The sequence below is a fragment of the Cervus elaphus genome, chromosome 8 (genome assembly GCF_910594005.1).
Source record: "Cervus elaphus chromosome 8, mCerEla1.1, whole genome shotgun sequence".
NCBI lineage: Eukaryota > Metazoa > Chordata > Mammalia > Artiodactyla > Cervidae > Cervus > Cervus elaphus.
The window spans coordinates 44,569,228-44,594,526 of NC_057822.1; the positions used below are offsets into that span (position 1 = coordinate 44,569,228).

The 25,299-nt window shown below is 38.2% G+C and overlaps 2 protein-coding genes across 3 annotated transcripts; one reads left to right on the top strand and one right to left on the bottom strand.

Annotated features, from left to right (window-relative positions):
- Positions 1–7,269: 7,269 nt before the first annotated feature.
- On the top strand, positions 7,270–14,590 carry CLK1 (CDC like kinase 1). 2 transcript variants are annotated; one of them, XM_043910426.1, is made up of 13 exons: positions 7,270–7,420; positions 8,360–8,523; positions 8,803–9,031; positions 10,031–10,121; positions 10,519–10,585; positions 11,676–11,792; positions 11,882–12,048; positions 12,502–12,596; positions 12,687–12,816; positions 13,364–13,446; positions 13,842–13,921; positions 14,025–14,115; positions 14,228–14,590. In XM_043910426.1, the coding sequence occupies exons 2-13, from the start codon at positions 8,360–8,362 to the stop codon at positions 14,369–14,371; spliced, it is 1,458 nt and encodes a 485-aa protein (XP_043766361.1). In that variant the 5' UTR covers positions 7,270–7,420; the 3' UTR covers positions 14,372–14,590. The 2 variants fall into 2 exon arrangements, with proteins under 2 accessions (XP_043766361.1, XP_043766362.1); XM_043910427.1 differs by lacking the exons at positions 7,270–7,420; positions 8,360–8,523; positions 10,031–10,121 and having other exon boundaries at positions 8,893–9,031.
- Positions 14,591–21,277: 6,687 nt separating this feature from the next.
- LOC122698958 (small vasohibin-binding protein-like) lies at positions 21,278–21,886 on the bottom strand. The gene has a single exon (XM_043910632.1). The coding sequence runs from the start codon at positions 21,817–21,819 to the stop codon at positions 21,619–21,621; it is 201 nt and encodes a 66-aa protein (XP_043766567.1). The 5' UTR covers positions 21,820–21,886; the 3' UTR covers positions 21,278–21,618.
- Between the last annotated feature and the right edge of the window lie 3,413 nt (positions 21,887–25,299).

The following is a 25,299-nucleotide window of genomic DNA, read 5'->3' on the forward strand; positions in this document are numbered from 1 at the left end:
CCTGGTGTTTAAATTTATAGTAAAGGCCCAGAGAAGTCCTGGAGTACAGTGAACACTCAGAATTCCCTAACTGATTTGCCCATGGAATATCTTTTTAAAGCATATCTTTTTTAAAAATGCAGGAATACATAAATGCAGGATAAGAGTTTTACAGATGACCCATTTGGAAAATACAATTAGTTGTAGAGTCCTGGTCTGAGTCTGAATCACAGCTCTGCCTCCTACTATTAACTAGGCAAGTTAACATCTCCAAGCTTTAATTTTCTCATAAATAATCCTCCATGACTCTTGTTAGGATTAAATGACACAGTGTGTTTTTAGCTGGTGTGGAGAAGTGTTCTGTAGCCAGTAAATGGAGGCTGCCTTCTTAACCATATCAGGCTTCTCACTTAATCAGGTCATTTATCAGACTATACCATTGATTTGATCAAGATCTATGTCCTATTCAGTGTCTAGATCACCTGGATTAGACTTTGGGTATTCCTAAAAATTATACAGACATTTCTTTGTATCATTTCTGCAGATAGCTGATCTAATTAATGTCTTGATTCTAGAGTGCAGTTTGGGAGTTAGCTTGCAGTTACACTCTTGTTACTACTGATGTCTCCCATACCTTCCAATAAACTGAGTGGCCAGTTATATCAGTGCCCTCAGGTTTTGTTTCACCTCTTTAATTTAATCATTAGTTTCTAGAATTAGTATTAAGGCCTTTTTTGGGTCAGAATTTGGTTTGTCACTTCTTGATATCTTTTTTCTCTTTTAACCACAAAAATAACAGCTATGTTGTTTCCCATGGGAATGTTCTGGCAATTTCAAAATATAAAATACACCAAATAGTTAACCTATGACCAATAAGACCTCACATTGTTCATCCAATGAGAAAATGTCTTTGGGCATTTTTCTGCAGCTTTATTTGTTTTTGTTTATATGTAATGATGAAATAGTCTTTGAATTCTTCTGACTCTGTGATAGAATTTCATAAGGTGTTTAGACAGTGATTTGATTTTAGTCAGTCTAGTTATCCTAGAGTATAAGTTATCAATCACAATCTGATTTTAAAATATTATTTTATCAATTTCTTTTTTCTTTACCCTGTTATGTCACATAGAGTTCATCTGTCAGAGTAAACCTAATGTGAACATCTTTGTTTATAAGATACTTGATGGAATACAGAAAAATAAGTTTGGTAGATCAGATAAGACTTTTTTTTTTTTTTGTCCCCCTGCTTAAGGACATAATCCCTCAAACAAGCATGTGACTAGGAAAATCAGGTCTCTGCTTTTACTCACTGTCCCACATATATGTGTTAATATACAATATTTGTTTTCCTCTTTCTGACTTAACTTTATGACAGTCTCTAAATCCATTCACCCTTGATATATTTCTTCTCCAAGCATATTGAATTTTGTCACCACCCTTAAGAGTATTTTACTGATTGTCAGGATGTTTTTGTACTGACTGACATTCCCTCAATTTTTATTCCAAACTGTGCCATTGTTTTTTTTAGTGTTGCCAATATGGAGACTTTTGGGTTCTTTGAACTCATTCTTAGGTCTGCTCAGCTGTACCCATAAGGATCTCATAGATAAGGAAGTATATTGACTGCACCCATGGGCCTCTTGTAGGTAGTGAGGATCAAAACTCAGAACATTGATTTCTGTCCACTCACACTGAATTGACTGGTTCACTGATCACATTAGCAGTTGGGTGACTGATATCTGTTCCATAAATTGAAAGTCAAAGTGTTAGTTGCTCAGTCGTGTCCAATTCTTAGCGACCCCATGGATTATAGCCTACCAGGTTCCTCTGTCCATGGAACTGTCTAGGCAAGAATACTGGAGTGGGTAACCTTTCCCTTCTCCAAGGGATCTTTCCAACCCAGGGATCGAACCTGGGTCTTCTACATTGCAGGTAGGCCCTTTACTGTCTGAGCCACCAGGAAAGCCCATAAACTACTAAGAAGACTAGAATGTTGCTGATCAACCCAAATTCTCTTTAAAAAGAAATTAATATGATTCCCCATCTAGACTAGAGGTTGGGAAACTGCAGCCCTTAGGCTGGGTACCTGTTTTTGTAAGTAACATTTTCTTAGAACTCTGCCATTCCTGTGTTTATGCAGGGAGTCTTCTACAGCAGCAGAGTTGATTGGCTGTGACAGAGACCAAATATCCTGCAAGCCTAGAATATTTACTATCTGGCCCTTTCAGGAACAGTTTGCCAGCCCTTGACCTAGACTATCAGCAGTTGCCAGATAATCATGGTTTCACAGCAGAGGGAGGAGGATGAGTCCAAGGATAGTATAAACAAACTATGCCTGAAACCTTCTCTGCTGTAGAAATGGACCTGAATTCATTAGAATTCCTCAGTCCTGTTAGATTTTGGTTTGGAGTTCTCTTTTGAGTAGAAGTCTTGCAGACCTTTTGTTTTGGTTAATGGCAAATTGAGTAGTTAAAATTTATATCTTGGTTGAACTTGGAAATTTCCAGATCCATTTAGTAACACATTTATACTCTCTATGTTGGGTATTTCTGAAGATATGTTTAATTACTAAAACTAGTAATTTATTAAGCTTCTTCCAGGTTTGGAGACAAAGGTGCATATGACATTGCCTACTCTATGGGAGCTCAGTCTGTGACGCTAACAGGCATGTAAATAGATAAATTTTAATACATAGAACTCAACTTTTAATCAATTTAGTAAAATGGATAGATTAGTTACTATTTCACCAATGGGTTGAAAAGAAAACTGATGCATTTTTTCAATTCAATTTGTACCAACTGTGGTTCAGGTAAGTGATTGGAACTCCATATAATAATTTTAAAGTAAATTTACAAGAAAAATGATAAAAGAAAATTTTAAAAATATAATGAAAAGGAATTAACCCCCAATTTTTATAAAGCAGCAAATATTAAAAGTGTTATGATGTGAGGAATGAGGCTAGAATAATAGTGTAGGACTTCCCTGGTGGTTCAGTGGTTAAGACTCCATGCTTCCAATGCAGGGAGCAAGGTTCAATCCCTGGCTGGGAAACTTAACAGTGTATACATAGTTTATTTAAAGCAGTATCCAGGAGCTTCACTGGTGGCTCGGTGGTAAAGAATCTGCCTGTTAATGTAGGAGACACAGGTTCAATCCCTGAACTGGGAAGATCCCACACACCTCAGAGCACTAAATCCATGCACCCTAGAGCCCATGCTCTGCAACAAGAGAAGCCACTGCAATGAGAAGCCCACATACTGCAACTCAAGAAAGCCCACACACAGAAATGAAGACCCAACACAGCCAAAAATAAATAAACATTAAAAATTTTTTAAAAAGCAAGATCCAAAATCATTTTTTAAAAAGAGAAGGGTTATTCTATAATTTGTGTTAGGGTAACTGGTAAATGACATGGAGAAAAGCAAAAGAATTCACATGATATACCAAAATTCCAGATAGGTAAAAGAGTTGCCTATTTAAAGAATATACATGAGAAACCTAAAACATTTCAAAGAATTCCTCTGAAGAGGAAAGGAATTTCTCAGTTTACAAACTTGATAAAGGCAAAGATGAAATGGGTTTAACTGAATGCAAATAGGACAAAAGAGAGTTGTACATTCAAAACAGGAATAGATATGAATGGGCAAGTCACAAGAGAAAAGAGAAAATGTTCAACCTCACTAATTAGAAACCAAAGTTACAAGTTCAGTATCCACCAAAATAACATTTTTTAATGTTATGCACTAAGAGCAGCCAAAACAAAGTACTGTATCAGAGACTGGGTGGCTTAAACAACAGAAAATTTTCGTACAGTTCTAGAGACTAAAAGTTGGGAGGTCAAGGTGTGGGCAGGGTTGTTTACTCTTGAGGCCATTCTCCTTGGCTTGTAGATGACCATCTCCTGTCTTAACCTCATCATTCCTCTGGGTGTGTTTCCTAGTCTCTTTTTAGAAAGACACCAGCTAAATTGAATTAGGCCTCTCCCTAATGACCTCATTTAATCCTAATTATCTCTGTAAAGACACTATTTACTGCCAACTGAAAAATGCTGCTTTCCATCTGGTTCTACAGTATAAGAATGAAGTCACTAGCCACTGCAGTCGCTGACTTTTGACACACCTTGAAAGGAGTTTGCTTTGGGAGAAGCTGGCAGAACACACCTTCAAATAGGTATTTTCGGGAAAATATTTTTCGAGCTCAATTTCTTGCATCTTCTCATATCTAGAAAAGCACTAAAATCATTAATGGAAACATCTGCCCCTCTGTCATCAGCAGCAACTTTCTGCCAAGATATGTGCTTTCTGGCACTAACTCCTTTCAGTAAAATCATATGTAATACTGACTTCTCTCCCTACCTCTTGGGAGCAGTTCCTAAGAGCTACTGGCAAGGCTGTCTCTGGGTATTTTGCCTCAAAAAAAACACTTAACTCACAACTCTCTTTTTGCCTTTTCATACTGTTCATGAGACTCTCAAGGCAAGAATACTGAAGTGGTTTGCCATTCCATTCTCCAGTGGACCATATTTTGTCCGGTCCTAATTAGCAGACACGCCCTTCTGCCACTCAGTACAGCTGGATGACATGCCTGGTGCCCTGGCTGTCCCACTGTTGGTGTCCGTTGAACTTGTTTAAACCTTAACTGGCTGTTGGGTGTCGGTCAATGTGCAGCCAGGAGTCAAGACAAAGGCCCTACTAGAGTGGCTGGGAAGGGGATCTGGGGAAGGCTGGAGGTATGTTGAATGATGTCCAGCACCTCGGACTCACTGCTGCCTTTGACTGCCCTGGGACTGATCCGCTGCTCAGGAGTCACTGTCAGCTGTGGAGCCAATCACCCACCCAGGAGCCACTGGTCACCTGATGCTGAAGCTCCAATACTTTGGCCACCAGATGTGGAGAGATGACTCATTGGAAAAGACCCTGATGCTGGGAAAGATTGAGGGCAGGAGGAGAAAGGGGTGACGGAGAATGAGATGGTTGTATGGCATCACTGATTCAATGGACATGAGTTCGAGCAAACTCAGGGAGATAGTGATGGACAGAGAAGCCTAGTGTGCTGCAGCTCATGGGGGTCACAAAGAGTCAGACACAAAATAGCACCTGAACAACACAACTCTCACACTGTGCATTTTTTCCAGTTGACACTACAGTCACATTCTGAAATAGTGGGAGCTAGGACTTAAAACTATGAATATGTGTGGAGGTGGAGACACAGCCCTTCAAACAGCCCATAACATGCATTAACACTAAAATAGTTAATAAACGAAACTTTGGATATATCCCAAATCACTAATTGGTTAGATATGGGTTTTGTTAAATTTAAAATCACTTTGGAAAACAAGTACAAGATTTCTTCACCTTTTACCCAGCAATTTTACAATGAGGAATTCTCCTAAAGAAATTAAACATATCAACTTGCACAAGCTGGAATCAAGATTGCTGGGAGAAATATCAATAACCTCAGATATGCAGATGACACCACCCTTATGGCAGAAAGTGAGGAAGAACTAAAGAGCCTCTTGATGAAAGTGAAAGAGGAGAGTGAAAAAGTTGGCTTAAAGCTTAACATTCAGAAAACTAAGATCATGGCATCTGGTCCCATCACTTCATGGGAAATAGATGGAGAAACAGTGACTGACTTTATTTTTCTGGGCTCCAAAATCACTGCAGATGGTGATTACAGCCATGAAATTAAAAGACGCTTACTCCTTGGAAGGAAAGTTATGGCCAACCTAGACAGCTTATTAAAAAGCAGAGACATTACTTTGCCAACAAAGGTCCGTCTAGTCAAGGATATGGTTTTTCCAGTGGTCATGTATGGATGTGAGAGTTGGACTATAAAGAAAGCTGAGGGCTGAAGAATTGATGCTTTTGAACTGTGGTGTTGGAGAAGACTCTTGAGAGTCCCTTGGACTGCAAGGAGATCCAACCAGTCCATGCTAAAGGAAATCAGTCCTGGGTGTTCATTGGAAGGACGGATGTTAAGTTGAAACTCCAATCTTTTGGGCACCTGATAAGAAGAGCTGACTCATTTGAAAAGCCCCTGATGTTGGGAGAGATTGAGGGCAGGAGGAGAAGGGGATGACAGAGGATGAGATGGTTGGATGGCATCACCCACTCAATGGACATGAGTTTGGGTAGATTCCAGGAGTTGGCGATGGACAGGGAGGCCTGGTGTGCTGTGGTTCATGGGGTCACAAAGAGCCTAACACGACTGAGTGACTGAACTGAACTGAACTTGCTCTCTGTACAGTCATTCGCTGCAACTTTGGCCTGTGTTAGCAGAATATGGTTAATACCCATATTTAGATTGCTGTTAGGATTAAGTGAGAACCTATGCTCAGTGTTAACACAATGTGATTAACTATTATTCTCCAAAGACTGGGATTCCCTATGTTTTGGTTAACATTTAAATGTGCTGAGAAACATATACTTAATAGCATATTTCATAAGTTACTGTGAGAAATTTCTCCCTTACAAGTGAAACACTAACCTTAAATTTAGTGATCCTGATCCCATATAAAAATCTAAGTATTAAAGATTTTAAACCATTTTCAGAGACGAGGCTTAAGAAATGCAAACCACCATAGGAATTTGGGGAATTCCTATGTGTATTCCTCCTCATCACTTTACGCTACAGTAGTCCATCTGTAATGGGCAGGTTATCTACGTTGCTCTCTTGTGCAAAAAACACAAGTATGCTCCATCTTCATGCGTGATAATTTTCCCTTTTCAGTTTACTTGATCTTTACACCTTAGAGGCTTCTTAACGCGGAAATGTTGCTTTCCTGTGGAGTCCCACTTCCTGTCTCCAGGCTCTGGCTCTCACATTTCGATTTCTAAAACCTCGGTAAAAATCTTTACAATCTAACCTCAGTGAGTGTGGGTCTCAGTCACGTAAGATTTAACTAGTTTTAAAATGTCTCAGAACAAAAGCCCAAATCCAGACAATTCCTAATTTGGGGCTACTTGATGCAGATGGTGTAATCTTTCAGTTTAAGCGGTTGCAATCAGGACACACGCTACTTTGTACCCGCTTCCCCCACTTTTCTTCATTTCTAGTGTTCACGAACACAATTTTTAGTGACGATGAAAGAGTCTTTTCTACCCAACACAATGTTTTCTGAGAACGGTGAGCGAGGCCAAAATGGCCGCTGACAGAGCCTTGCCTCGGTCCACCTATTGTCTCTGAGCTCCCACCCAGCGCCTGCGCATAAGGCTCACCAGCTCAGCCCTACGCGCGTGCACGCCCCGCCCCGCCCCGCCCCGCCCCGCCCCCTCCGGAGGCGGAGACGCGCTTGCCTAGTCATCTTGTTTTCCAGGAGTCCAGACGCTGCGGTTGTTAGCTCCATACTGCCGTAGGAGCTTGTCGCAGCCAGCTGGGTTTTCTCCGTGGTCGTGTTGCAAGCATTGCCTCCTTAGGCTTGGACTCTCTGGCCAGGACGGTAAGACGCAGGGAGAGGCGGGCTAGATGTCGGGACCCCCTTTTGTGCCTCGAGAACGCCCGTGAAGCTCCCCCACAGGCTTGTTGGCCGCCCGCAGTCTCTGGCGCGGTGATCTTTTCTTCTCCGCCTCCCGCTCCCCTCCCCTAGCTGTAGAAAGATGGTCCGCTCCTATTCCAAGCTTTGTCAAGGCCGTTGCTGCGAATTTGTGTGATCCGCGACGAAGAGTTCGCTAGGCGGACAGAGGTTCTCGAACGTTTGTCTCCCCCGGAGGAACCGGGGAGGGCCGAGCCCGGCGTCCGCGGCCGCCATGTTGTCTGCGACGGCAGGCCTCGGACGGGCTCTTAAGATGGCGGCGGGGTGGGGGTGTGGGGGAGGTTGGCGATGACTTGGGTTCTGGAATGTGCCTAAGTCACGCTCTTCTGAGGAACTATGCTCTTAACAAAGAGAAGAGCACATTGACTCGATGTAAGGCGACTCGAAAGAAAATGGCGAGTGAATTTGCCCTCAGTGGTGAAAGCAAAAGTTAGGTATAGGGACTCAAGGAAACAGGAATAATATTGTGTAGTTGAAGGGGCGTGTGAGAAGTCGGGTGATCGGGCCTTTTAGGCGTGGATGTTTCTGCCTCCCCTTCTCGGAACAATTGGAGCGTCTTGATTTCGACGCTTGTGTTTGTATAGAGTCGAGATGGAGCCCGGTTGTTAGTACTGGTATGAACGGTAGTTGATGAAAAGTCGTTTCTGTATAATGTCTTTTTCAAGTTAGGAATTTGTAGTTTTGGCAGGAAAGGATTTCCCTCATAGTTGGGTAATGATGACTTTTGAGCTTTGATTTAGAAGAACAGTTAAAACGTCACAACTCGAATGAATTTTAGAGGACGAGTTTTATTAAAATGTGACATGTGGGATACAACTTAACCGGGAAAACTTGTCTTTCATGTAGATGAGACACTCAAAAAGAAGTTACTGTCCTGATTGGGATGAAAAAGATTGGGATTATGGAAAATGGAGGAGCAGCAGCGGCAGTCATAAAAGAAAGAAGAGATCGCATAGCAGTGCACGGGAGAACAAGCGCTGCAGATACAATTACTCTAAAACATCTGATAGGTAAGGAGGGTTCTTAGTATCTCAGTAGGAAAATACTTCCATTACAATATTAACATGTCAGTTTGATTTCAGTAAAACTGGTGGGGAATACATTTTCATTATTAAAACTAGAACTGACTTAACTGATGCATTGCTGTTTTCAGCTATGGTTGTAAAATTGGAAGTCTGTTTTTTGGTGGGAAAAAAATTTTTTTAATGAGTACTATTTTAAGAGATTTACTGAAAATTTGAGGATATTTGATACCAACATAAAAGCATTGAAAAAAATTCTTTTTCTAGCTATTACCTGGAAAGCAGATCCTTAAATGAGAAAGATTATCATAGTCGACGCTACATTGATGAATACAGAAATGACTACAGTCAAGGATGTGAACCTGGACATCGACATAGAGATTATGAAAGCAGATATCAGAACCATAGTAGCAAGTCCTCTTGTAGAAGTGGGAGAAGTAGTTATAAAAGCAAACACAGAATTCACGACAGCACTTCATATCATCGTTCACATGGGGTATGAGCTCTTTTAAATTTTTTGGAACTTTTATTTCCCATGTGGAACAGGAAAACTTGAATTTGTGTTTGATCATTTGAGAAAATTCTATTTAAGATGAAGTCATCTCAGTTTTAACTTGCAGGATTCTTTGTGCATTGGATAGGAAGTTCCTGAAATACAGTACATGTTTAATTTTATATGGTAACAGATTTTATTAATCATTGGCAACTGATTGTCATTCCAGTGAAATAGTGGAGATAATGTCTGTTAGTTTATAGCAGGGATTACAAAATATTCTGAAAATATTTTTATGGTACTTTGAGAAATTTGATTTGCTTTGATAAATGAAAGTTTTACCTACAAGTAGGATTTTTATATTTGTATGATTAAGGATTATGCTTTGCCTTTGTTCTGGCTAATCCTTTTATCACTAAAAAACAGCCTTGAACATTAGGGTTAGTTATGTGTTAATTTGGAGCTCAAGCTCAGATGACATTTTAAATACTGTAATGTTACTCTTGTATGCCAATTTTTTTTTCTCCCCAGCATTAGAATTTTTATTTTATTTACTGTTTCAATATTTGTTTTCTTAGATTAGCTAGGAAATTATAATTTGGCCACAGTCTACGTTTGACAAGTAAATAATTACATTCTACAATTTTGCAACATTAAATTAGGACACTAGAAACTTAAAGTTATGATTCAGTGAATGCTACAACTAAGCATTTTTTTTTTTTTAAGAGAAACAATTGTATTATGTTTTGTTACCTTGCCACTTTGAGTATCTTATCTGAAAATCTGTTCCTTGCCATGTTTTTCTCCTGTTAACATAAACTATGTGCCCTGTGAATTTCTGGGGACTGAATTTGAAATTGCTCCTGCCAACCGTTTGTGGCCTGGCGTGTATCTGAATGCCTGAATATCTCCCCGCTGAATGAATTTCGTATTCTGCCCTGAATTCACTCGGGTATATTGATTGGCTGGATGATCTTGGTGCCGCGCACTTGACGTTTCCAGAAGAGTCACCGAAGGAAAAGAACCAGGAGTGTAGAGGATGATGAGGAGGGTCACCTGATCTGTCAGAGTGGAGACGTACTAAGTGCAAGATGTATAGAATATTTTTCAACACTTATTAACTTTTCAGATAACATAATCTATTTATAGATTAAGATTTCAGGGATTTGGAAATCTTTTTTTCTTTCTCTGTTTTTGTTTGTTTTGTTTTTTCCATTTCTTTTGGTGGGGGGGGATTGTGTTTTTGCTTTCTTTAGAAATTTAATGTTATATAGAACTTCCAAAACAGTAAATCAAAGTTAATGAAAGTAGCTTAAGAATGAAATTAGACCTAAAAATAGTTATATATGTTTTTTGGCAGTGTTGACCAATAAACTGTCTAGTGATAAGGAAATTTGTAGCATCAACTAGAATAATCTGCATTTGATAGCCTTTATTGTAAGTAAACTCTTAACTTCTTGGTATAACTGAGTTTTATTTCTCTCTTTTAGATGAAATTGTTGATACTTTAGGTGAAGGAGCTTTTGGAAAAGTTGTGGAGTGCATTGATCATAAAGCGTAAGTTTCTTGGTCTGAAATTGGACTTGGGAAGGTGAACAGTACAGAAAATACATTTGGTTTTAAGGATATGATCTGACTGTGAATCAGTTATTGTCATTATACCCTTTTAGCTTAGGTTTTTATCTTAGATACAGGAAACAGTAAAGTTACTAGCCCTTTGCGTTGAGGCAGTAGCTGTTTATAGTGCATGTAAGCTGCTTCTACAAGCTGAGAACAGATTTTATTGTGTCAGAAGGTATTTTTTGGTTATCCCACTGGGAACAGTTCTGTGGTTTTGTTTTTTTTTTCCCTAGATGAGTTTTTAGTCTTGGTTTCATGTTAGGAGTCTGGAGACTTCCTTACCCCAGACATTGAACCAGTCTTCAGGAACCTATATTTTTAGAAAGTGACATAACTGATACTAGTAACAAAAGCTAGGGCTAAAAACTTTCTAGATTGGTGTCATAAGTTTATCCATGTTCTTCAAACAACTGATTGAAATAAGATAGGATAGGAAATTTCTTTTGTCTCTTGTTTGAATTTCTTTCTCCTTAGGGGTGACAAAGCATTTCTAAATGAATTATTAGAGGAGGCTTCCTACTATTGCTTGGTAAGGTTCTAAGAACTAGCACTCTTTTATTTTACTGCCACAATTTCCCAACTTTTTTGGCAACCTGGTTCAAATGAAGATTAGCCAGTGACTGGTACTATAGGAAGAAAACTACTCCATGTATGTTTGTTTTATGTCTTAATTGGAATGTAAATGGAGGTGATAATGTCACAGTATTGTTAAATTAGAGCTGTTGGTGCATAAAGAACCAAAAAAGTCAAGTGAGTTAAATGGGCTGATGAAAAAAATCTGTCATGCAGCTTGTATCGACCCTACCATATTTCCAGAGGTCATTCTAGTTGCTAACACTGAGTTGAAGTTGGACATATAATTAGACATAACTATATGTGTATAATTACATGTAATGAGACAACTGAATGCCAAACCATAAATTGGAAAAACAAATACAGCTTCAAAATAGAAGGACAGTTTGAAGAGTGATTTAAAAAATGGATATATCTGTTTTTTTTTTTAATGTGGACTTCCTTTTCTTAACAGGGGAGGTAGACATGTAGCAGTAAAAATAGTTAAAAATGTGGATAGATATTGTGAAGCAGCTCGCTCAGAAATACAAGTTCTGGAACACTTAAATACAACAGACCCTAGCAGTACATTGTAAGTATCAAAATAGAACTTAGGAAATGGCCTCAGGTAGATTTGAATTGTGAGAGGCTGTACTCAGTTGTTTTTTTGTATGTTTATAGCCGCTGTGTCCAGATGTTGGAGTGGTTTGAGCATCATGGTCATGTCTGCATTGTGTTTGAACTATTGGGACTTAGTACTTATGACTTTATTAAGGAAAATGGTTTTCTGCCCTTTCGACTGGATCATATCAGGAAGATGGCATACCAGATATGCAAGTCTGTGAACTGTAAGCGCTTACATATTCCAGAGTGAGGCTGATTTTAATGACCAATTTGGATATTTGAAAAAATCTAACATACAGTACTTGGTAGCCTGCCTTAAGAGTAGGTAGGGGAAAGATACAGTTGATAACAAGCTGTTGGTCCGTTTACTGCATATCATTCGGTAAATAAGCATATTGTCCAGCATGTAACAATAGTCTCGAACCACTGCCTTAAAAATAAAGGAATGGCAAATCTCACCATCTTGACAACAATATGCTACTTCACTTTTTAAACAGTTGTTTTTCAGTGAACTAACTTGAGAAAGGTGTAGTGGGTTTTAGTCCCTGATGGTTTTCTAACAGGCTGTTGAATGTTAACCACTTCTTTGGACATATGAAAATCAGGCTTTTTGTTGTAGAGCTTTGTAGAGTTGCACAGTTTTTATAATATGGGAACTTTTTCTGTTTTGTTTTCAGTTTTGCACAGTAATAAGTTGACTCACACAGACTTAAAGCCTGAAAACATCTTATTTGTACAGTCTGACTACACAGAGGCATATAATCCCAAAATGGTAAGTCTTTGATGTTTTATCTTCACACTTTCAAATTAATATTTTATGCCTCTTTAATACGCCTTCTTAACCATCATTTATGATTTTCAGAAACGTGATGAACGTACTTTAATAAATCCAGATATTAAAGTTGTAGACTTTGGGAGTGCAACATATGATGATGAACATCATAGTACATTGGTATCTACAAGACATTATAGGGCACCTGAAGTTATATTAGGTAAGAATTTCTTAACTATGCTTTGAGACCTGTTTTGAAGCCAACTTTAAAATTTACTGTTCTAAGTGTTTGTGGGACTATCTTTTTCTATTTTAGGGGTTAGTATAATAAAACACATTAAGGATTTTAAACTTACTCCAAATGGTCAACTCTTTTAAGACTTTTGAGAGATTGCTTAATCTTGATAGATTTCAGTTTTCACATTTATAATACATGATGGTATTTTAAAACATAATAATTTAGTGCCTGTTACTTTTCATATACTTTATGTTGGTGTTTGCATGGTGTAGCTTGCTCCCATTTTACAAGCTAATAAATGACGACTTGGACTAAAATTTTTTTCCGTAAGTCTGTTGTCCCAAAAAAGTAAGCCTGATGTGGGGCTTGAAACCAGATGTCTCCAGAGCCAGGATTCTTAACATACTATGCTATTGTGTTATGTTTAAGCTTGGATTAAGTGATCCTTTTAGGATCTTTCCAGCTCAAATATCAAAGACAATAAGAAATACTGAGAATCTTCTCATTAACAGTTTGCTTTGCTTTGCAGCTTTAGGATGGTCCCAGCCATGTGATGTCTGGAGTATAGGATGTATTCTTATTGAATATTACCTTGGGTTTACAGTATTTCCAGTAAGTGACAATGATCTGTTTCAATAGCTTTGCCAAAAGTAAATTGTTTGTTTATATGAATGGACACTTTTAACACAAAGTATACATGTGTTTTAGGTAACGCTTTTACCTTTTCAGGTGTAATTCTGACACTATTTCTTTCATAATTTATTTTATTTAAAACTTCTAAGTATATTACAAGTAATTATCTTTAAGAAATTTGTGGTGAATTTACTCTGTAGGCCCTTTTTTTTTTTTTTGTAAGTTATAACTTGCTATAAGTGTACCTGATTTAGAGATCACATTCTTTGGTGACTGTAACTATCCATTGACTAAAAACTGAGCAGCTCTGTTAAATAAGAGCAAAACACAATGTGCAAGTAGAGGTAGTTAATAAGTTTTCTTTATTATTTTAGACGCATGACAGTAAGGAACATTTGGCAATGATGGAAAGGATTCTTGGGCCTTTACCAAAACATATGATACAGAAAACCAGGTATGTTTAAGAAAAATGTCATCAGTCGGTCACCTTTACTAGATGTTTTTTAAGTTTTCATTGTCAACATTATAAACGTGAATGGATATCAATTTATTCTTAGGAAACGTAAATATTTCCATCATGATCGATTAGACTGGGATGAACATAGTTCTGCTGGCAGATACGTTTCAAGGCGTTGTAAACCTCTGAAGGTAAGCCTGGGTCTTCGCTTAAATGATCAAAACCTTGAGTTTCTTTCATGGTAGGTAAATAAACTTAAATGGTAGTAGAAAAGACTGTTGACTGTATTTCTTCTCCTTTCAGGAATTTATGCTTTCTCAAGATGCTGAACATGAGCTTCTCTTTGACCTTATTCAGAAAATGTTGGAGTATGAACCAGCTAAAAGGATCACTCTTAAAGAAGCCTTAAAGCATCCTTTCTTTTACCCCCTTAAAAAAGCTACGTAAATCTATAATTGTATAGTTCCATTATAAGAGACCATATGGACTGTATCAGTCCCATTTTTAAATATTGTTATTTTGTACAGCTTTTGTAAATTTCTTGCAATTTTGTATTGCCATGTTTATTTTGTTTGGATGATTTAAGTAAATAGTAATGAATGTCCTTTTCAGTAATTACTGTATAAAATGATTATTCAGAATAAATTTTCTTATTTATGAAATTTATATGAAGCTGTAGAGTTCATTTTTATCATCATATTCTGTTACTGTAAGAATGGATGTATATCTCTTAGTGGAGTTTTCATTAAGTCTAGAAATTTTGGGCTTTGTTTGCATTTTAGGAATTGCCTAAATTGGAACTTTGCATTGGAACTTACACCTTCCTTCTCTGAACCAAATGTAATGAAACCAAGTTATAGAATACCAAGAACTAGAGATTAGCCAAACAAATTCTGTTTTCCCTTCACTCCCAAATTTAATACTGCTGCTTTCTCATCTCTCCCAGTGGGATTCTGCAAATGGCTTAAGGTGCTGAACCCCTTTAAGATTCATAACAGAAACTTCCAGAAATCCTTTGTGGCCAAATCTGAATCATCAAATAGACTGTAAACTCATGTTTTTGTCCATGGCTTTAAACTCCTTGGTCCATTTAGGATTGAACATGGTTGGCTTTATAGTTGCAGATTCATAGCAAAATAGAGAAGAAAGTGCAGAGTATACCACTTACTTGCTTCACCCATAGGTAGCCTCTCCCCTGTCCCCCCATTATCCACATCCCTCATGTGTTAAGCATTATAGGATACAAAGTGTTTTCATTGCTGTAAAAAATCTGCTCTATTCCTCCTTAACCTCCCCCAACCACTATTTTTACTGGTTTATCTCCCAACCACTGCTATTTTTACTGTTTTGTCTAGAATTTGGAATAGTTGGGCTCACATACATAGTCTTTTCAAATGGGTTTTTATAAAAGATATCTATGGTAAAGACAACTATGAACTGGACAAAGACATAGACTAAACACAAATGTTTCAGAAGGAACTGGGGTAAAAATTATGTAGTAATACTGCAGAGTCTTTGCGAGAGTTTTCAAGTTCCCATCTTTTGAGTTTGTAGCAGTGTAGCTACACTGGGTGGTACCGTGTAAATAGTAAAAGCTGCCATTCTATGTGGTGGTTTGGGGGTACTTAACTCTTTCACTTTTCAGAAATCCTCAGGTCCTTAAGTAGGCTAAAGTCTACTCTGCTAGTACTCTGTAAATGGAAGGAACAACATAGCCTGGATGACAGCGTATCTATTGACAACGTTTATTGAAAATATTAAGCCCACTGTTAAGACCTGACTGCTCAGAAAAGATTTCTTTCAAAATACTACTGTTTATTGACAGTGCTTCCCAGGTGGCGCTAGTTAGTGGTAAAGAATCCGCCTGCCAATGCAGTAGAAGTTTGATCCCTGGGCTGGGAAGATCCCCTGGAGGAGGGCATGGCAACCCACCCCAGTATTCTTGCCTAGAGAATTCCATGGACAGAGGAGCCTGGTAGTCTGTAGGGTCACGAAGGTCCAAGACAACTGAAGCGACTTAGGACAATAGCAGAAATGACAACATTCCTAAGAGCTCAGGGGAGATGGACAAGGAAATTTAATGTTTTCATGCCTGCTAACAGCATCCATTTTGCAGCCCATGGATCAAGGAGTAATTTCAACTTGACAATTCTTTTTATTATTTAATAAGCTACAGCTGTCATAGATAGTGATTCCTCTAATGGATCCTCTAATGGACAGTCAATTGAAAGGAAAAAAAATGAAAAAAAAGGATTCACAATTCTGGATACTGTTAAGAACATTTGTGATTCATAGGAAGAGGTCAAAATCAATATTAACAAGAGTTAGACATGTATTCTAATTCTCCTGGAAGACTTCGAGGGACTCAAGACTTCAGTGGAGGAAATAACTGCAGATGTGGTGAAAATAGGGAATTAGAAGTGGAGCCTGAAGATGTGGTTGAGTCTCTGCAACCTCATATACAACTTGAATGAATGAGGAGGTATTACTTTTCAGTGAGCAAAGAGACAGGTTTCTTGAGATGGAACCTACTCTTGGTGGAGATACTATTAATATAATTAATAAATTATAGCATATGAATATTACATAAATTTAGTTGGAGTAGTAGAGTTTAAGAGGATCAATTCCAATTTTGAAAGAAGTTCTGGTATTACTGTGGGTAAGATACTATCAAACTGCACTGCATGATACAGAGAAATCCTTCATGAAGGGTGAATTGATGTGGTAAACTTTTCTTGATTTAAGAAATTGGCACAGCCACCTCAACCTTCAGCAAACAACACCCTGATCAGTTAGCATTGAGGGAAGATCAGGAATCCTGGTTCCTCAGCATTGAGGGAAGACCAGCAAAAAGATTAGGACTCACTGACTGGTTAGCATTTTTTAACTATCAGTTAAGTTGCCGTTCAGTTCTGTCCGACTCTTTGTGACCCCATGAACCACAGCACACCAGGCCTTCCTGTCCATCACCAACTCCTGGAGTTTACTCAAACTCATGTCCATTGAGTTGGTGATGCCATCCAACCATCTCTGTCGTCCCCTTCTGCCTTCAGTCTTAGCGTCAGAGTCTTTTCAAATGAGTCAGTTCTTTGCATCAGGTGGCCAAAGTATTGCAGTTCAGCTTCAACATCAGTCTGGAATTCCAATGAACACTCAGGACTGATCTCCTTTAGGATGGACTGGTTGGATCTCCTTGCAGTCCAAGGGACTCTCAAGAGTCTTCTCCAACACCACACTTCAAAAGCATCAATTCTTCGGCACTCAGCCTTCTTCATACTCCAACTCTCACATCCATACATGACCATTGGAAAAACCATGGCCTTGACTAGATGGACCTTTGTTGGCAAAGTAATGTCTCTGCTTTTTAATATGCTATCTAGGTTGGTCATAACTTTCCTTCCAAGGAGTAAGCATCTTTTAATTTCATGGCTACAGTCACCATCTGCAGTGATTTTGGAGCCCCTCAAAATAAATTCAGCCAGTTTCCCCATCTATTTGCCATGAAGTGATGGGACCAGGTGCCATAATCTTAGTTTTCTGTAATGTTGAGCTTTAAGCCAACTTTTTCACTCTCCTCTTTCACTTTCATCAAGAGGCTCTTTAGTTCTTCACTTTCTGCCATAAGGGTGGTGTCATCTGCATATCTGAGGTTATTGATATTTCTCCCGGAAATCTTGATTCCAGCTTGTGCTTCATCCAGCCCAGAGTTTCTCATGATGTACTCTGCATATAAGTTAAATAAGCAGGGTGACAATATACAGCCTTATTTTTAGCAATAAAGTTATAAAATTAAGAAATGTATGTTGCTTTATAGACATAATAATGAACACTTTAATAGACTATGAAAAAAAATAGACTACAGTATGGTGTAATTTATCGTTTGTATATGCACTGTTGGGAAACCAAAAGATTAGTGTGTGTTGCTTTATTATGATACTCTCTTTATTGCAGTTGTTTAGACTCAAACCAGCAATATCTCCTAGGTATCCCCATAGAGGAAAGACAGATCGTCTTGATCCAATCCGGTACTGAGCTGATTTGAAACTAGGCTTCAGTCTTTCTCAGGGCAAATCTATGTCCAGTCTACTGTCTTCTTTTTTCAATATCTTTTTAAAAAGTTGTTATTTTTTAAACTATTACTTATTTTTGGCTGTTTGGGGACTTTGTTGCCGCACATGGGCTTTCTCTAGTTTCGGCGAGTGGAGGTTACTCTCTTTGTGGTGCTTGGGCTTCTCATTGCGGTGGCTTTTCCTGTGGAGCACAGACTCTAGGGTGTGTGCTTCAGTAGTTGGCAGCTCCTGGGCTCTAGAGCAGAGGCTCCATAGTTGTGGCATAAGGACTTAGTTGCTTCACAGCCTGTGGGAACTTCCCAGATTAGGGATCGGACCCCTATCTAATTCGTTGCCAAGCAGATTTTTAAAAATTATTTTTTATTGAAGGATAGTTGCTTTACAGAATTTTGTTTTCTGTCAAACCTCAACATGAATCAGCCATAGGTATACATAGATCCCCACCCTTTTGAACATCCCTCCCATCTCCCTGCCCATCCCACCTCTCTAGGTTGGTACAGAGTCCCTGTTTGAGTTTCCTGAGACATAAAGCAAATTCCCGTTGGCTATCTATTTTACGTATGGTAATGTAAGTTTCTGTGTTACTCTTTCCATACATCTCACCCTCTCCTCCCCTCTCCCCATGTCCACAAGTCTATTCTCTATGTCTGTTTCTCCATTGCTGCCCTGTAAGTAAATTCTTCAGTACCATTTTTCTAGATTCTGTGTATATGCGTTAGAATACAATACTTATCTTTCTCTTTCTGACTGACTTCACTCTGTATAAGGTTCTAGGTTCATCCCCCCCATTAAAACTGACTCAAATACATTCCTTTTTATGGCTGAGTAACCTTCTATTGTGTGTATGTACCACAACTTCTTTATCCATTCATCTGTCGATGGACATGTAGGTTGCATCCATGTTCTAGCTATTGTAAATACTGCAGCAGTGAACATTGGGATACACGTTTGTGTCTTTTTCAGTTTGGGTTTCCTCAGGGTATATGCCTACAAGTGGAATTGCCAAGTCATATGGTGGTTTTTATTCCTAGTTTTTTAAGGAATCTCCATACCGTCTTCCATAGTGGCTGTATCAATTTACATTCCCACCAGCAGTGCAAGAGTGTTGCCTTTTCTCCACATCCTCTCCAGCTCTTATTGTTTGTAGACTTTTTGATGATGGCCATTCTGACCGGTGTGAGGTGTACTTCATTGTAGTTTCGGTTTGCATTTCTCTAATAATGAGTGATGTTGAGCATCTTTTTATGTGTTTATTAGCCATCTGTATGTCTTCTTTGGAGAAATGTCTGTTTAGGTCTTTTCCCCACTTTCTGATTGGGTTGTTTGTTTCTCTGGTATTGAGTTGTATGAGCTGCTTGTATGTTTTGAAAATTAATCCTTTGTCAGTCTCATTTGCTATTATTTTCTCCCATTCTGAGGGTTGTCTTTTCACCTTGATTTGCTGTGCAAAAGCTTTTAAATTTAATCAGGTCCCACTTGTTTACTTTTGTTTTTATTTCCATTACTCTGGGAGGTGGGTCATAGAGGATCTCACTTTGATTTATGTCATCGAGTGTTCTGCCTGTGTTTTCCTCTATAAGAGTTTTACAGTTTCTGGTCTTACATTTAGGTCTTTAATCCATTTTGAGTTTATCTTTGTGTATAGTATTAGGAATTATTCTAATTTCTTTCTTTTACATGCAGCTGTCTAGTTTCCCCAGCACCATTTATTGAAGAGGCTGTCTTTGTCCCATTGTATATTCTTGCCTCCTTTGTCAAAAATAAGGTCCCATAGGTGCATGGTATTATTTCTGGGCTTTCTATCTTGTTCCATTGGTCTGTATTTTCTGTTTTTGTGCCAGTACCATACTGTCTTGATGACTGTGGCTTTGTAGCATAATCTGAAGTCAGGCAGGTTGATTCCTCCAGCTCCATTCTTCTTTCTCAAGACTGCTTTGGCTATTCGGGGTCTTTCGTGTTTCCATATGAATTGTGAAATTTTTTGTTCTAGCTCTGTGAAGAATGTCATTGGTAATTTGATTGGGATTGCATTGAATCTGTAGATTGTGTTTGATAGTATAGTCATTTTTATAATACTGACTCTTCCTACCCAGGAACATGGAGTATCTCTCCATCTATTTGTCATCTTCGATTTCTTTCATTAATGCCTTATAATTTTCTGTGTACAGTTCTTTTGTCTCCTTAGGTAGGTTTATTCCTAGATATTTAATTCTTTTTGCTGCAATGGTGAATGGGATTGATTCCTTAATTTCTCTTTCTGATTTTTCATTGTTAATACATAGAAATGCGGGTGATTTCTGTGTATTTTGTATCTTGCAACTTTGCTAAATTCACTGATTAACTCTAGTAATTTTCTGATACTGTCTTTGGGGTTTTCTTATGTATAGTATCATGTCATCTGCAGTAAGAGCTTTTCTTCTTTTCCAGTCTGGATTCCTTTTATTTCTTCTTCTTCTCTGATTGCTGTAGCTAGGATTTCCAGAACTATGTTGAATAATAGTGGTGAAAGTGGACACCCTTGTCTTGTACCTGATCTTAGGGGGAATGCTTTCAATTTTTCACCATTGAGAATAATGTTTGCTGTAGGCTTATTGTATATGGCCTTTACTGTGTTGAGGTAGGCTCCTTCTGTGCCCATTTTTTGAAGAGTTTTAATCATAAATGGGTGCTGAATTTTGTCAAAGGCTTTTTCTGCATCTATTGAGATTATCATATGGTTTTTATCTTTCAATTTGTTAATATGGTGTATCACATTGATTGATTTGTGTATATTGAAAAATCCTCTCATCCCTGGAATGAACCCAATTTGATCGTGGTGTTTGAGTTTTTGGATGTGTTGCTGAATTCTGTTTGTTAAGATTTTGTTGAGGATTTTTGCATCTGTGTTCATCAGTGATATTGGCCTGTAGTTTTCTTTTTTTGTGTTGTTTTTTTCTGATTTTGGTATTAGGGTGATGGTGGCCTTGTAAAATGAGTTTGGGCGTGTTCCTTCCTCTGCAAATTTTTGAAAGTTTTAGAAGGATAGGCATTAGCTCTTCTCTAAATGTTTGATAGAATTCTCCTGTGAAGCCATCTGGTCCTGGGCTTTTGTTTTTTGCGAGATTTTTGATCACAGCCTCAATTTCAGTGCTTGTAATTGGGTTGTTCATAATTTCTGTTTCTTCCTGGTTCAGTCTTGGAAGATTAACTTTTCTAAGAAGCTGTCCATTTCTTCCAGGTTATCTATTTTATTGCCATATAGTTGTTCATAATAGTCTCTTATAATCCTTTGTATTTCTTTTTTTTTTATTAGTATTTTATTTGTATTTTTGGAGAAGGTTTACAGTTTCAGAAGAAACACTGATTTTTTTTTTCAAACAATAGAAAAAGTTAAAAAAAAAAAGAATGTATTGTCTTGGAAGAATAGAAGAAGTCTCTTCAGCAAGCAATGGGCCAATTCTGATTGGAGGAACTAGTGAAGCAAGTTACATACAGGAAGTTCCGATTTATCCAGTTTCAGGAATAACGCAAATCTCTTCTTGTCTAGTTGTGTAAGGCTCCAAATGGGCCATCTCAGCTTTAAACTGGTAACACGCTCATAAACAAAGCTTCCAGGGTCCCATCTAGTGTGAATGCAGGGGTGGTTCACTCTCCAGGAGGCTGCATCTGTTTACAGAATTCATCAAACTGCTGCTGCTCCAGTTCTGTCATGACTCTGTTGAGGGCATAGATCTCTGCTCTCTGTCTCTGCTTCAGCTCCTGCTGGGCTGATTTCTGCTTGGCCTTCTCGATTCTGCTGAAAGGCTCCTTAACTTTGGGCTTTTCTTTACGTGAAGATGGATCCATGACTTGATTTCCGTATACGTCTTAGTCACCTCTAACCTCAGGGCCTAGCTTCTGAGCCTGCCGCGCCTCGGATTCAATCCTTTGTATTTCTGCATTGTCTGTAGTAACCTCTCCTTTTTCATTTCTAATTTTGTTGATTTGATTCTTCTGTTTTATTTTTCTTGATGAGTCTGGCTAAAAGCGTGTCAGTTTTGTTTATCTTCTCAGAGAACCAGCTTTTAGTTTTACTTTACTATTGTTTCTTTCATTTCTTTTTCATTTATTTATGCTCAAATCTTTATGATTTCTTTCCTTCTACTAATTTTGGGGTTTTTTGTTCTTCTTTTTCCAAAGTTGTTTTAGATGTAAAGTTAGGTTGTCTATTTGATGTTTTCCTTGTTTCTTTGAGGTAGGATTGTAGTGCTATAAACTTCCCTCTTAGAACTGCTTTTGCTGCATCCCATAGGTTTTGAATTGTGTTTTCATTGTCATTTGTTTCTAGAAATTTTTTTTATTTCCCTTTCCCTTTTGATTTCTTCAGTAACCTGTTGGTTACTTAATGTGTTGCTTAATCTCCAGGTGTTTTGTGTTTCTTACAGTTTTTTCCTTGAAAACAATATCTAGTCTCATAGCATTGTGGTTGGTGAAGATGCTTGATGCAGTTTAAATTTACTGAGGTTTGATTTGTGACCCAAAATGTGATCTGTCCTGGAGAATGTTCCTTGTGCACTTGAGAAGAAGGTGTATTCTTCTGCATTTGGATGGAATGTCCTGAAGATATCAATGAGATCCATCTCATCTAATGTATCATTTAAGACTTGTGTTTCCTTACTAATTTTGTTTTGATGATCTATCCATTGGTGTGAGTGGGGTGTTAAAAGTCTGCTCTTATTGTGTTACGTCAGTTTCTCCCTTTATGTCTGTAAGTGATTGTTTTATGTGTTGAGGTGCTTCTATGTTGGGTGCATAGATACAATTGTTATGTCTTCCTCTCGGGTTGATCCCTTGATCATTATGTAGAGTTCTTCATGAGGATTGCTTCTCCAGCTTTCTTTTGCTTTCCATTTGCATGGAATATATTTTTCCATCCTCTCACTTTCAGTCTGTGTGTGTCTTTAGGTCTGAAGTGGGTTTCTTGTAGACAGCATATATATGGGTCTTGTTTTTGTATCCATTCAGCCAGTCTGTGTCTTTTGGTTGGAGCATTTGATCCATTTACATTTAAAGTAATTATTGATATATATGTTCCTATTGCCATTTTATTAATTGTTTGGGGTTGATTTTGTAGTCTCTTGTATTTCTTGACTGTATAAGTGCCTTTAACGTTTGTTGTAAAACTGGTTTTGTGGTACTGAATTCTGTTAACTTTTGTTTGTCTGAAAAGCTTTTTATTTCTCCATCAATTTTGAATGAGATCCTTGCTGGGTACAGTAATCTTGGTTGTAGATTTTTCCCTTTCAGCACTTTAAATATATCCTGCCATTCCCTTCTGGCCTGCAGAGTTTCTGCTGAAAGATAAGCTGTTAAGCATATGGGGTTTCCCTGGTATGTTACTTGTTGCTTCTCCCTTGCTGCTTTTAATATTCTTTCTTTGTGTTTAGTCTTTGTTAGTTTGATTAGAATGTGTCTTGGCGTGTTTCTCCTTGGGTTTATCCTGTATGGGACTTTTTGTGCCTCTTGGACTTGATTGATTATTTCCTTTTCCATACTGGGGAAATTTTCAACTATAATCTCTTCAAAAATTTTCTCATACACTTTCTTTTTCTCTTCTTCTTCTGGGACCCCTATGATTAGAATGTTGGTACATTTGATATTGTCCCAGAGGTCTTTGAGACTATCCTCAGTTCTTTTAATTCTTTTTATTTTATTCTCCTCTTCAGAAGTTATTTTTACCATTTTATCTTCCAGCTCATTGATTCATTCTTCTGCTTCAGATATTCTATGGATTCCTTCTAGAGTATTTTTAATTTCAGTAATTGTTTGTCTCTGTATGTTTATTCTTTATTTCTTCTAGGTCTTTGTTAATTGATTCTTGCTTTTTCTCCATTTTGTTTTCAAGGTTTTTGATCATCTTTACTCTCATTATTCTGAATTGTTTTTCTGGTAGTTTGCCTGTTTCCTCTTCATTTATTTGGACTTCTGTGTTTTGTTCCTTCATGTGTGTAGTATTTCTCTGCCTTTTCATCATTTTTTTTAACTTATTGTATTTAAAGTCTCCTTCTCCCAGGCTTCAAGGAAAGTTGAATTCTTTCCTTGAAGAAGATTGAATTCTGTCTTCCTTTTGGTTTCTGCCCTCCTAAGGTCTGTCCAGTAGTTTGTGTAAGCTTCCTGTAGGGTGAGCTTAGTGCTGAGTTTCTGTTTGTTTGTTTTCCCTTTGACGGCCAAGGCTGACTGAGGTGGTGATCCTGTCTGCTGATGATTGGGTTTGTATTTCTGTTCCGTTTGTTGTTTAGATGAGGTGTCCTGCACAGAGTGGTTGCGTGATGCCAGGGTCTTGTATTCCAGTGGTTTCCTTTGTGTGAGTTCTCACTATTTGATACTCCCTAGGGTTAGTTCTCTGGTAGTCTAGGGTCTTGGAGTCGGTGCTCCCTCTTCAAAGGCTCAGGGCTTGATCTCGAGTTTTGCGTGGTTCTATATATTCTTTTCCACTGGTCAGGTACTCCTATCCTCTCTCAGCTGGGGTTCTACATGCACTTCTGTGTCTGAAGGTGTATTCCTGATGTATCCCTGGAGAGAGATGTACTCCACATCCACCTACTCCTCTGCCATCTTGTTCTCTGGCAAGCAGATTCTTTACCACTGAGCCACCAGAGAAACCTAAAATTAATTATTACTTTTTTTTTTAATTGTTGGCTGAGTTGGGTCTTTGTTGCTATGCAAGGGCTTTCTCTAGTTGTAGTTAGCAGGGGCTACTCTAGTTGTGATGCATGGGCTTCTCATTGCAGTGACTTCTTGTTGCAGAGAATGGGCTCTAGAGTGGGCTTCAGTAATAGTGGTGAATGGGCTTAGTTGCCCCTCAGCATGTGGGATCTTCCTGGAACAGGGCCCGAACCTGTGTTCCCTGCATTGATAGAAAGATTCTTAACCACTGGACCACCAGGGAAGTCCCCAGTCTCCTCTTACTTCTAAGGATTTGTACTCAGGGAATCTCTGTTAGTTTGGGTTCCCCCTGACAAAATTTTTGCCTAAGACAAAAATTTGACCACAGAAATAACAGAAAGTTTATTTGAGAGATGATGCCGTCAATTATCAATTGTGGAATGGGGAAGTGGAGACAGGGAACAAAAAACAGCTAATATAATGTATACTCTCAAGCTATTTTCTTGATAGTAGTTGTCAAGAAAACTACTTGTCACTGGATAGTTGAAGTTTGATACCACTGAGGAACTTTGGGAACCAGTGTAGATAGAACATGTCTTAAAGTTATTCTACCTAAGTTACCAGAGATAGAAATACGTATACACCAACTGTGATTTAGGCTGCTCTGACTAAACATGGAGG

Excerpts from the sequence above, each read along its gene's own strand:
- LOC122698958 (XM_043910632.1), bottom strand. The coding sequence starts at position 21,819 with ATGGATCCATCTTCACGTAAAGAAAAGCCCAAAGTTAAGGAGCCTTTC.
- CLK1 (XM_043910426.1), top strand. The coding sequence starts at position 8,360 with ATGAGACACTCAAAAAGAAGTTACTGTCCTGATTGGGATGAAAAAGAT. Across the intron at positions 9,032-10,030 it reads CATATCATCGTTCACATGGG|AAGAGTCACCGAAGGAAAAG; the intron begins GTATGAGCTCTT and ends TGACGTTTCCAG. Across the intron at positions 12,817-13,363 it reads GGCACCTGAAGTTATATTAG|CTTTAGGATGGTCCCAGCCA; the intron begins GTAAGAATTTCT and ends TTTGCTTTGCAG.